The 13,248-nt window shown below is 43.4% G+C and overlaps 1 protein-coding gene across 3 annotated transcripts in view; it reads left to right on the top strand.

The window, feature by feature from the left end:
• Positions 1 to 13,248, top strand: part of AATK (apoptosis associated tyrosine kinase) — a 407,310-nt gene that overhangs the window by 251,867 nt on the left and 142,195 nt on the right. For all 3 annotated transcript variants that reach the window (XM_069199741.1, XM_069199742.1, XM_069199745.1), the window contains exon 2: positions 1,049 to 1,182. In XM_069199741.1, coding sequence (XP_069055842.1) covers positions 1,049 to 1,182 — 134 coding nt within the window. The remainder of the gene's footprint in view (positions 1 to 1,048; positions 1,183 to 13,248) is intronic.

Below are 13,248 nucleotides of genomic sequence, written 5' to 3'. Positions count from 1 at the left end.
AACTTAGCTTTCTGCAGCCTTCTCATGGCAGGGTCCCCAACGTGAGAAGGCTGACGGAAAGCCAGTGCCGGGGGCCACAGGGGTGCACCCTGCACTGCCCATGCTCCTAGCATGGGGAGTGCGGGGCCACCCCCTACCCAGGACTGTTGATATTGCACCCTGGCTGCTTTGCAGACAGTACGCATTCCAAGGGCGCTGTGGGCTATGGTAATGGTCTCGCTTCCTTAAGGGAGCCAAGACCAATATCATAGCATTGTCCAGTGGGAACCGCGTACTCCAATGTTCCTGTCGGTCAGCCCAGCAGGAACCTTATAATACGTTCAGGGGGATGCCACTGCCATGGCACCCTGCAAGTTTGGCGGTCGGCTTGACCGACCGCCAAACTCGTAATGAGGGCCATAATTCTGTTGCTCTCTGCAATGTATTAACTAATTTTTAATTTGTTTTTCATCTAAGCTGCATGTTATTTTATATGTAGCTACTTAACGGTGAAAGACCAAAAAACCTTACAGAATATATTTCTTTAACCACACCTTTTACCCCGCCCTCATGCTCACTGACCCCACCCATCCTGCATTTAGCATCACAGTTCCCATACTTTTTTTAATGCACTTCAACCACTGCGATTATGGTGACGCAGCACAACTTTTGTCAGAAAGTTTATTTAATTTGTACCTTAACAGAAGCACAGGCAGGGTGTGACACTGCCCATGGGCAAAAAGAAAGTGTGGGGAAGAGTAAAGAGGGAAGTGGGCATGTGGCAGATTGTGATACTTGCGTAGGCGCACTACTCCACTGACATCGAGACACACTTTCACGTGACAGGTGTTTGTGTGGACATTCAGAAACCTGACGGTACGTCTGTGCACACCCAGGACACAGGAGCACAGTCACAGCTCCACAGGTTCAGCTGGTGACAGCAGGGTTCCTTTCCCAGGGCTTTGCAAAGACTCCCCTTCCTGCCTCCCACTTCTGTCTGTCCTTTGCTTCTTTTCCCGTCATGCCTCATGTCTGTAACACCTGCTGCTCTTCTCTCTCTGTCCTGCAGATGGCGCCCCTCTGAGTGAGCTCTCTTGGTCCTCCTCCTTGGCTGTGGTGGTGGTTTCCTTCTCTGGCCTCTTCACCTTTATCTTCCTCATGTTGGCCTGCCTGTGCTGCAAGAAGGGCGACGGCGGATTCAAGGTAAGACCTGTGGATAATCACCCCCGCCAGTTACCATTTGGGTGGGATTAATAACAGGGCACAAGACCTAAAAAAAAAGAAGTGGGGGGACTAACCAAGTTAGACAGTATAAAAGTGACATCATGACACATGACATCCCAGCAAGTGGCATTACAATCCACAACCTCACAGCAAGTGACATCACAAGAAGTGACATCAGATCTTAAGACCTCACACTTATGTTTATAAGGTCTATAAGGAGTGCATTTGAGGGAATTACCAGATTTAACAAATGAGATTTTGCGCTGGGGTTGTGACAAAAAAGTGACACAACCCCAACGTAAAAGCTGTGCCTCAGGTTTAACATTTATTTTTTTAAATCTCTGACACAAAGAAATTAACACAAGGAGGAACTTTACAGTAAATGTGTTCTGCTTAATTGGTTGCAAAGGCTACATTTTAAAAAACTTATGGGATTAAGACACCAGCTGCAGAAAGTTTTGTATGTCCTGTACATCTCAGGGAATAATAATAATGGTAAGATAACTCTGGTGATTAACACATTTGCTTGAGAGCTGTGTATGGTGTCCAGTCCCAGTTTTAAATCAAAGGAGCACAGAGGGTTAACATGTCTCCTGCAAAGCACATCATGACAGATTTTTAATTCATGTAGATAGGTAAATGGGCTACTGCTTTTGACATGGACATCCTTTTGTTACTTGTAATCCTTCCAATATAGCACAGCAAGCTTTGGAGACCATGTGGCTACTACACCTTGTAACACTCACAATCTTCTGTAACACATTCTGTGCAAAGAAATCCAGGGACTGACCAAAGTCAAAATCATGCATCTCTTCAGTACCTTTGAAGTGACAACACGTGTGCCTTTGTTTTCACTCCATTGCATTCGCAGGTGGGTGTGAGGCTAAAGATAGCTCCAGCGAGAACAAAAGGGGGCCTGATAGCCACTTAACTCTGTCCTTTGTTTTAACCCCAGCTCGAAGTTAAAAAAAGCTCCTTCACTACTGCCTGCATGTTGATGCTCAGAAGGAAAGCAGACAGTGTGGAGGAGCTGCTGAATGAGTGGTGTTTAAACATTACACTGGGACGATTTCAGCATATTACAGTACGGCACAACTACTTGGCAGGGTGGACGGCATCTACCTTGTGAAAATAGTAGGTGGACTCCGTGTACCAGTGAGTACCCCTGACTTGAGCCCTGATTAATAAAAGAGCCAGTAGAATAATGCGGCAGTGAAGGGCCAGACTCTGCATTTTGGTTGACTAAATTATGCGTCAAGAAATGACAAATTATGTGTCACCATCTTTGGCAGTGTTTTTCACTATTTTCTCATTTTAACACTAATTTATAGAAAAAAAGTATTTCAAACTCTATGCAGTCTGCAATGGCTTCTTAGAAACGGGAAGTATACACATTCTCCAGATCCTATTTAATTTTTATTCACCAACAAGGAATAACTTTGTCTTGCATGGAAACGCACGAATCGCCATACCTTCTAACCCCAAGAGTAAAATGTACATTACTATGTATGATGTCACTTACTATTAAGTGAATGCCTGAGGACTGAATGACCAGTCCCCTACTATCTAATCTACTCTTTTCTTGCAAACTTGCATCCTGTAAATGTGTCATTTACTTTTTATGTTGGTTGGTAGTCATTCATCTAGTCTCACTCATCAGCCATCTATAGACTCAGCCTTCTTTATAGCGCCCACCCAGCCAAAAATTGTATTTCATACTATGTTGGACATTTCTGTTAGTAAGGATATTTGGATCACCTGCTACTGCCACTACACAGATTGCATGTGCACTGCGACCATCAACAGTGGTCCAGGCACTTCAGTCACCATTGACTAGTGTGATCACTATTAACGGTCGGTTCACCAGGGGCGACTCCTCTGCAATGGCAAAGGAGTGTCGCCCTACTGGCTAAGAGCCAGCAGCTGAAAAATAAAACAATATTTTACTATCATTTTATTTTTCAGCTGGTGGCTCAGCCAGCATGTGCAGGGAGGGGCAGGGCTCAGCATGGCCCACTCCCCCAGCCCATATGCCCCCTGCCCCATATGCCCCCCTGCCCCATATGCCCCCCCTCAACTTTGACTTTCAATGGGGTAGCAAGTATGCATAGTAAAGGCTTTTTTTTATTTAGGTTGATGTGGAGTAGAAAGGCAGGACCAGCCAGCACATGTAATACTTCATATACCGAGAAGCTGTGTTATTATCTTTTTTTTAAAGAAGCAAGACTTTATTAACATGAATAAGATATGACTTCAGGGAGTTTTGTGGCATAATCACTATTCTTTAGTCTTACAGTGATTCAGTAGCTAGTTATTTGATCTGCTAGATTCTGGGTCAAATCACAACAGGGATACAGTTGCAAATACAAACTTAACTGTACAGCCAATGCGCACAATCCGAATGTGTTGGTCACAATTAGACATCAACATAGTTCTCCAAGGGACAGAGAGGGGTGCACATCATCTTAGATCACTTTCTGTGACCACACAACCCTGCATCAATCTGATCAGACTGCAGTCACTCTGGTGTTTCCACACCAACTCCAGGACATTGCCACCATCCAAATACAACAGTAGGAGTGCTTCATCTGCAGTCCTTGGGGAATAGTTTCACTTTCTTTAGCAGAGTGAGAGTACAGAGCAGGCTGTCTTGGTGTTCTTGGCTTGAAGATGAGGTTGGCATCCAGAGTCAATCCGGATAACTAGGAATTGGGTGAAAGTTGGACTTCAAATCTGTCATGTTCATGAGGTTTGGACTCCTGGTTTTTTGTTCTTGTTGAATGGTATAATTCTGGTTTTGAGCACTACCCATTGGGATGGTGCTAGACATCCAGGTGTGAATGAGGTGCCAGCAGTATTTGAAGCATTGGATGTCTGAAGCATAGACCACTTTCAAATATAGATTTGTGTCACTGGCATATTGGTGAAGTTGAATGCTGTTGTTGGTGAGTAGTGTCCCAAAGGGCTGAAGGTGATGGGGACAAGATACAACTCTGGTGGACTCAGCGAGTGAAAGGGATATTGTGGGACCAATCATTCATGTGAATTAACTGGTGTTGGTTAGATTGATTTTTCACTGCACTGATTTAACCACTGATGGTCGACACACTGTGATAACTTTTGAGGGTTGATGCACTGTAGTCACCATTGATAGTCAATGTATAGTGACCTCTATTGATAGTACGGATGACCACTTGTCAGGGTCAGTGCGCTGTGATCACCTTTGAGGGTTAATGTTTAGTGATCAACATTGATGGTCAGTGCATAGGGATCAACACTGTTAATGCTCACTGCTCAGTTCTGAGGCTCCATGCACTGTGATCCGTTCCACTGATCCTTGCACTGTGCTCACCACTGATTGTCATCAGCACTGATGGTCAGTGCACAGTGATGACTTTGGAGGGTTTGTGTACTGTGACCGCCATTGATGGCCAGTCATCACTTTTCATGAGCACTGAACTCGGCTTCCTATTGGTGGCTGCATCATGCTTCTACCACCAGTGGCGATGGGCTGTCTCGAAGGGTGGACTGGAAGGATTGTACCTGGGGGAGGACCTCGGTATTTTCTGTTCCGGGTATTTCAATGTGGGAGTCTGGAATCTGAGGTGAAAGCACGAGAGCAGCTCTACAGGGAAGGGTCGGGGTGGGTAAAATACATTCATTAAAGGGGCAGGGACATTAAAGGAGGAGGTGTGAGCAGGTGTCAGAATGCTGCACTATACCTACCCCACATCTCAGCATCGCCCTTCAGCAGGAGCATTGTATGGGTGAGGCATTATTGAAACTGACATTTTGCACCTATCTAGTCTGATTTTGAAGGGTGTTTTCAAGGTTTGATATTTTCGGTGCTTGTCCTAGTTCTCTTGGCCAGGGATACAACAGAGAGCCACACACACCGGAACCTTCTCAGGAAATACCGCAAATTCAGGATGGCCTTATCAAGCAGATAAGCCTGGCTCTGTCCCTGCCCCTCTTCAAGCGCTTACGGAAAGATCCCTTCCCAATCAAACACCTAGGTATGAAAAGCCCTTTAGCCAGCTCCCTTTTGGCCTCCTTTTTACCCCCCCCCCCCCTAGCCTCTGTGAATATCCTTGAAATTTAGAATTATTTTATTAGGTCTTTAGTTATGTACATGTATATGATGCTTTTTTCTGACAAAATGCACTTTGCTTGTACGCTCTCCGTTACTTCATCTCTGTGTGATGAGAATGTTTTTCACTCTGCTCCTCGCCGTCAGTGTTGTACAGCACTCTGCCACCCTTTCCTGGCCTAGTCCATTCTTTATAAAACCGCAAAAACAATTGTTGGCCTGTGAATGGATACAGCCTGCATTCAATGACTTATCGCATTGCCCAGTAAGTCAGGAGGGTGAAACAAGGCCTCTGTTATTCTATAAAGTGGAAGAACGCCTGCGGCAATCTGTAATAAAACAATGGTCGCGTTTGTCGATAGTGTGTGGGTGAAACACATGCCCATGCTAGTCTACGGGGTGAAAGTAATTCTGAGATAGATCGAAGTACCTCTCTGTTAAACCCGTCATTTTCCCACCACCCTGGAGGTGGCTCTATTCGCAAGTGTTAGAAAGTCTTGCAAATGAATGAGGAAGGACGTCGTCGAGAAACATTACATGGAATGGAATACCGAGGAAACGATGGAGCTGTAGAAGCTGCTAAAGAGAAGGAGGGGGAAAGCGTAGGGGTAAATAGATGAATAGAGATAGGCAAGTCAGCAAATTAACAGGGGCAGAAGAGGTAGGAGTCAGCTTGACTCTAAGATCCATAGCACAAACTGAACCCTCGAAATATTTTGCATGTAAACTGTGCAACAAATGTCTTGTAAAACTATAAGGACTCGTCAAAATGTTAAAAAATGTATTAATTGAAGAAGAGGATGTGTTTCACTTTAGTACATTAAATTATACATTAGCTTTATATCAACGCATTGAAAGTAATTCATTAGGTACGATATTTGCTGAGTCTAAACTTGGAAACATTTGTGAACCATCCCGCACCCTCACAAAGATGCATTGATTAAATTAAGAGACTAGTCAGTTGTTCGCTAGTCCTTTGCCCTCCAGATAGGGCCTTTATCGGTATTATAGATTTAGCAGCATTGTAGCCTATCAAGGCATATACATGAGAGGCTTTTTTATGGTGCATATCCTGAGTTGAATTGTCTGAAACACTCTTAAATGTGAGTGTCAAGGAAAAGGAGGCGCAGTCACGTAAATTAATCTCATAGGATAACACAATTCGATATAGTAGCAAATAGATTGTTATCTCCTCCTTCACCCTTTTTAATACCAAAGCCCAGTAGTTTGTGTTAATTTTTGAGGAGCTAAACAGGTTCACTATGTTAAAGAAATACTGCTTTCTGATAGAGACCTCTAACCACACATTCCTCACCGTCTGAATATTCCCCAGGCGTCCGATTGGAGTGAAAAACTTTTCACCAGTACCTCTGCGTGCCAGTAGGTGGCGCTGTGCAGCTCTGTACTGATGCTATTCCACTCCGGAAATAACGTATGGAACTTATGTAGGCGCCACTCCTGCGCGCTGTCAGTTCCTTTCTCTCTGTTTCACCAGATATATATGCAATGTCTTGTCTCTTTGAGACCATTTTACATCACAAAATTTACAGTGTGCAAGGGAATGTCACTTCTCAAAACAACAGATTTTAAAAATTGTTGGGACTATTGCAAGCAAATGTCTGTGACCGATCATTAGGTTTGAAGGTGGTGCCTGGAGTTGAGTCACTACCCCAAGGCCTGCAATGACTGCGCGCAAACCCAAAAGCCATAAAGTGACTGTGAGGTAAAAGTCTACATTGCCAAGCACTGCAGGGTTTCATGCTCGGACCGGTCTCTGTCCAAGAGTTGATCTCAATCAATTTCCCGTTCAAGTAGTTGCAGGAGTTGATCCAGAAGCCGGTCATAGTCGCATTTCAGATCTTCAGTTAAGTCGAAGAAAAAGTATAAGAAATCTAAGCTGAACTCTGCCCCTTCCTGCCACTCTCATACCCTTGAAAAGGAGCACAGAGGTCGCCATGCCTCTATATCGGACTCCTGAAGTTGATTGGCATCAGAGCCCATCCTGTAACATGTCCCAGCACAACCAGAATTCCCAGAGCCCTCTTCAACACAGATTCAAGAGTTATACAATGCTGTTCTCAGACTCTTCAGATCCATCTGACTCTGTCTGGCATGCCTGAGGACCCAAGGTGCTGAGAGGCCCTCCATCGGGAAAATAACCTGTAGGTTTGCCCTTAGCTCCAGTTCGACCCTCCAAAACCACAGGATGCCTGTTTCCATATAACCATCCTGCTACCTGCATTTTGTGGTGGAATAGGAAAATTTCCAACTCTCTCTGCTCCCTTGTGGTCTCATCAATGCCCCTCAGGTGTTCACGAAAGTGATGGTGGTAGCTGCACATGTTTGGAGAGCAGGGCTCCAGTCTTCCCTTAATTCAGCGACTGACCGTTGAAGGCAGGCTTGCCCCAGGCAGCCATCAATCATCTCTAGCCTACAGCAACCGTCCGGTCATCTATGTGGTTCACTATCAACATGTCAAAGTCACATTTGATTTTAGATGCTCCCCTTTACCAGAGCCTTTCTGGACAGAGTTGAGTTTCGTGCCTTTCCCCCAGAAAGGTCAGTCCAGGACATTCACAACATGATCCAGATCTTTCAGCCTCTATTCTGGATTTCAGTGAGGTTAACTTCTGCCTGCTAAAACTGATGGTCTCCTGCATCCTGCTGGTACATTACAGCATGTGGCATATGCAGGCTCTGGAGTGGGATCTGAAGTATCAGTGGGCCCAGCATAAAGGGGACCTTTCTGAACACATCTAGGTTTCGGAGGAAACTGCAAAACATCTGCAGTGGTGGTTGCTGGCCTTGTGACTGAGTCAGTGGAAGACCCTTCTCCCTACCCAACCCAGAGCTGCCAGTGTTCGATGCTTCACTCCTGGGTAGGGTTAGCCATATGGGAGAGGTGAAGCCCAGAGGCCTCTGGAGAACTCCTGGCTCCATATCAACCTGCTGGAGCTGCGCATGGTGTTGAAAGTTATCCTTTCATCTATAAAGGGTGAGGCTGGTGCAGATGCTTATGGACAATACCACCGTCATGTGGCATTAATGCAAACAGGGCAGGGTGGTGTCATGAACGCTGTGCCAGGAGGTTCTACACCATTGGAAATGGCTGGGCAATCAAGGAATCTTACTGGTGGTGTTGAACCCCCTGTCAGGATCATTGAATGTAGGGCAAACAAACTCAGCTATCGACACCTAGAGTCGATCATGAGCCATCATGAGTGCCAGTTGTACCCAGAGACAGTACAAGATCTCTTCCACGAATGGGGAGAACCTTTGCTGGATCTCTTCGCCTCTGCCAACAACAGGCAGTCACGCGTTCCACACATTGGAGTTTCCAGGGCGTCTCTCGCTAGGGAGGGACTCAGGACTTCTATATGCCTTCCTGCCAATGCGTCTTCTGCCCCAAGTTCTGAAGAAGATGAAGACCAGCGGGGCCCAAATCATTCAGTGGGCCTGACTTGGGCCCGGAGACTGTCATATCCACAGCTCATATGCAGCTGTCCTGTGATCAGGCTACCCATCCAAGAGTATCTGCTGTCATAGTGATAACGCGTCCCTTTATGTCAATTTATACACATTAGGACTCGTTTTAGGCCAATGAATCTTTTGACCCAGTGGTGAGACACCGTAGGACGAGATAACTGATCAATATGTCAACAATATATCAATGATGTCACCAATATTTATCACCACAGTACACTTTACTTTGGATAAAGACATTGATCAAACTGTCGACGCAACCATGACCTTTCAGCCATGAATAACCACACCTTTTGATAGAATTTTATGAATTTTATTCCCTATTGATTACAATCTACTAGCAGAAGTGTCAATCTCAGAACCAAGAAGCATAAGAGCATAGTCACAACATGGCAACTGTGATAAGATTTCATCAATGTAAGAATCACAAACATAAGAGCATAACACAGTGTAAACATAGATCGGAATACAAAGAATATTACGTAAGTCTCAGTTCAGCATAGCGCAACGTCAGTCTTTGTCTATTTGTGTCAGTTAGAGTGATCACTTATCATAACCACGAATTAGCATCAGCATGTTGGGCTTCATGCAAAATAATTTAGAACACCAATTTAGAAAACATCTAACTATGGCCTCTATTAAAAAATACAGCAGTTGGTACCTAGAAAGGAAAAGCAAACAGACAGATTACAATAGCATTGTCATAATTACCCTCCAAGGATTAAATCAGCACACAGGATCAGTCTTCGTCTTCAGGACATCAGTCGAATCGCCATCAGTCTAACTGCGTCTAGAGGACAAGGGACACTTCCCGCGTAAGGAGGAGAAGCATAAAAGGGCAGTCTATGGGTGAGGATAGTTTATTAAGTTTCAAAGTCACCAAACAGAGTGACAAAGTTTCTGGATAAAATCGACAGCATTCCCTACCTAGTTCTCTCGTCCCTTTGTGACATGAGTTTTTATCCCTTTTCGTAATACCTTCCCCCAAAATTCTATTGGATATTCACTATACCCCACTATCTTTAACCTATCAAATTATACATTAGGTAATCCCAATTGTCACCCCACAATAATTTATAACACTTTGATTGGTCTTCATAATTGACGTCTTCGTAGGTGGCACATCCGGGGTTACTTCACCGTTTTGGCACGTTTCTCGGGTCATGAGTTTCTTTTGTCCATGGTCAAATGTCCTTGTACATTCTTTCATATACTTTTGTTTCAAAATCTGTATAAAACTTATACTAAGGCAACTAGCATGCGGATGGGAACAGGATGGAATTGGATACATAAAACGAAGGAAAAGAACAATTGCAGGGTCATGGCCCTTTGCGAGTCAGCACACTGAAAAACAGAAAATATGCTTTAATATGAGAGCTACACAGCTAAATCTTCAACTTACGCAAATTTTAAGGCCTAAGAGATTTTTCTATACAATGCAATATCATAACTGTTAATATAAACCATAGCATGAACAGTTTTATTTATCATTGTTAGTTTCACGTATATAATTGTGACCACACACGTTATAGTCGAATTTTCAGATGCATATTTAAGCATTACTCTAATTATTATCGTTTTCTATGCAGCATTGATATAAGCATTTCACGTTTAGCATATGTAATATTTAAACTATGCTCTCTCAGTCCCTCCTCTGATGACGCTCGTCATCACATAAACCTTTCTCTTGGTCCTTTCACTTTTAATTTTTCACCTTATGCATAATACGCATTTCAACATCTTGCCCTTTATGTGAACTTTCCCAGATTTCATTCAACATTTTCTCTCTTTCACTTTCTTCATTTCTCCTGGTTCTTTTAGTCCAATTTCTCTTTATTTTGTCATTAATTTTGCATGCCCCCCATAATCCTAATAGACAGACCAAAACAATTAATAGACCCATCAATATTTTTGCAAGTACCCCATTCCAAATGCTGGTAAACCAACTCCCAACTCTGGCAATTCCCTTTCCAAATTTCTCCCAAACACCAAGTTCTTTCAAATCCTTCAAATCTGTACTATCTCTAGTAAGGTTAGTAAGCATACTTCTAATCTTTTTACTGTTATCCGGAATGAATGAGCAACAATGACGCTCGTTGAGCATCTTGCAGACCCCTCCACTCTTAGCTAAAAGAATGTCTAAAGCAAGCCGATTTTGAAGAGTCATAGCTCTTTCTGCAGCAAGTTCAGTATCCATCAGGAGTATAGCCCCTGTGAAATTTGTCAGCATGTTATCCACTATAGTAGACAACTTTTGAATCTTCATAGAATTCAAGATAACCCCTACTGAAGGGATTATAGCTCCGAATATATCACCAATGACAGCCGCCACTGATTCTCGTTTTTGTCTAGGATGTTGTAATTCAGACGTTTTAGGTATCTGTTTTAAGTCATCAATCTGGTAAATCTTTGGGAATACTATTCCCAAATAACATGTCCCATACCATCCCTTAGGGAGACGGTAATAAGCATTAAGCCCACAGATGTAATAGATCCCAGGGATCGCTGGATCCTGTCCATTCAGCATAAAGGTCCATTTACTCTGAAACAAAAACACATGCCTGCACTCACTCGTTCCCACAAACAGGTTGTCCTGCTCAGATTTTGGCCTATATATACAAAGCCTACCTACATGTAATGCATATATAGCTAATTTTCCTTGTGTCTTGATTGCAGTGTAAGCATAATCATTTGCATATGTGCGTTTTTCTAACCCTTTTTCTAATCTTTCTTTCAATGCTTTGCGTCTATCATCAGTGTGAGCTAAAAAGCTTTTCTCAACAGGTGATAATAAGCAAGTCAAATTATTGCGATGTGCATAAGCAGTCCCGAATGTAAGCGTCGGCTCAAAGAATCCCCTAACTATTTTTATATCATGTTCTTTAGCTAACTTGTTTAAAAATTCAATCACAGGCACAAAAGAAAATACAACATCCAAGTTTGAATAGAAGTATTGCACATGCTCTTGATTATAGAGTCTTGTTAGTAGCAAGCTGCAACTAATCCCGTAAGTAAGAGGGAGGCTATGGTATGTAACTCCCTCCTGCACAGATGAAGGAATCTTAGTACATACATAACAATCTTTCGCATTCATGGTTTCCACATATTCATTTAGTAAGCGATAGAAGACATTAGTAGAAAGTTCCCCTTTTGCATTAGTTCCCTCATGCATGTGTCTTGCATCCTGCTCAAATATTTCCCACCGTGTTAGTGTGGTAGTTTCAGGTTTTGGAGTAGCATTAATAGTTTCTTTTTCTATCCATGGCATTCCCACAATCACTCCCACAATTATCACTGCACATACAACACCTATTATAAGTCCTAGCCAACCACACACATTACTTCCCTTGCTACTACTTCTATTGTAAGCCATATTTGTATAGAATCAGATAGTAGATCAACAATCAACTTGAGGATGATTTTGAATATTCTCTTTCTTTCTGTGTGTATTTACAGTGTCTTCACTCACTCCAGGACCCTTTTGTCAAATCAGGTTAGCAGCTTGTCGTAATCAGGTTTTAAAAGTCAATCCGGTTCTAGTGTCACTTTCGGTAATTTATTAAGTCTCTTTTTCAGTTTTCAAATTTTCAGATTTTTAACCAAGCTTTTCCTCAGATTCGTTCAGGTACCGTAGTATTAGCCTGGTACTTCTCGATCAAAACAGAATGCTAGGAATTCTTGTTGCCATTCAGATGTTGTAGCATACGCCCATTCAGGACCTGTATATCTTCTGTTTGCGACTCTTTTTCTTTTCAGCCTTCGTTCACGTGTTGTTCTCCTTCACTTAGATCTTCCACTCGAGATGTATCGTTCTCTTCTATTATTGTGTCTTTTGATACGTCTCTTATCTTGAGGAGTGGTCTATCTGGCCAGTTATCACCTTTATGTGTCTTCTCTTGATGTGTTTTTTCAGGACGCTGGACAGCACCCTCCTCTTGTGATATGGCGTTTTCACTTGATGGACCTGCAGTTGGCTCGGGAGACTCTGGTACGCTCTGATTTCTCTCTACAATTTCTCCTTCTTCTTCTTCTTCTGGGTCTGTGCCGGGTTCGAGTTCTAACCCGTATTTGTCTACTTCTGGGAGAACTTCTCCTTGATTTAGTTCTCCTGCCGCCTCTACTGAGATAGGCACTCTGTCACCTTTCTCGAACTCGTTGACTGCTTGAGGGACAAGGCTGTTCTCAGTGGGCTCTCCGATAGTCTCAGTTCCTTCTTGACTGTTTTCTGGCCCTGAGACTTCTCTTTCTGAAGCTGTTGTGCCGGAAACTTCGAGTTCCTCTTCAGCAGGACACGTTACCCTTTTCGTGTGACTGGCATGTATCCAATTTGGAACTCCGGCACACTTTACAGCAGTAGTAGTTGTCAAGATCACTTGATATGGCCCTTTCCAACGTGGTTCTAGACACAATTTTCTCACGTGCTTCTTGACAACCACCCAGTCACCAGCTTGTAGAGAGTGGCCTGCATCGCC

This window comes from Pleurodeles waltl, chromosome 7 (assembly GCF_031143425.1).
Source record: "Pleurodeles waltl isolate 20211129_DDA chromosome 7, aPleWal1.hap1.20221129, whole genome shotgun sequence".
Classification (NCBI taxonomy): Eukaryota; Metazoa; Chordata; class Amphibia; order Caudata; family Salamandridae; genus Pleurodeles; species Pleurodeles waltl.
The sequence above is the reverse complement of the archived record's forward strand: the minus strand, read 5'-3'. Positions and strand labels throughout refer to the sequence as shown.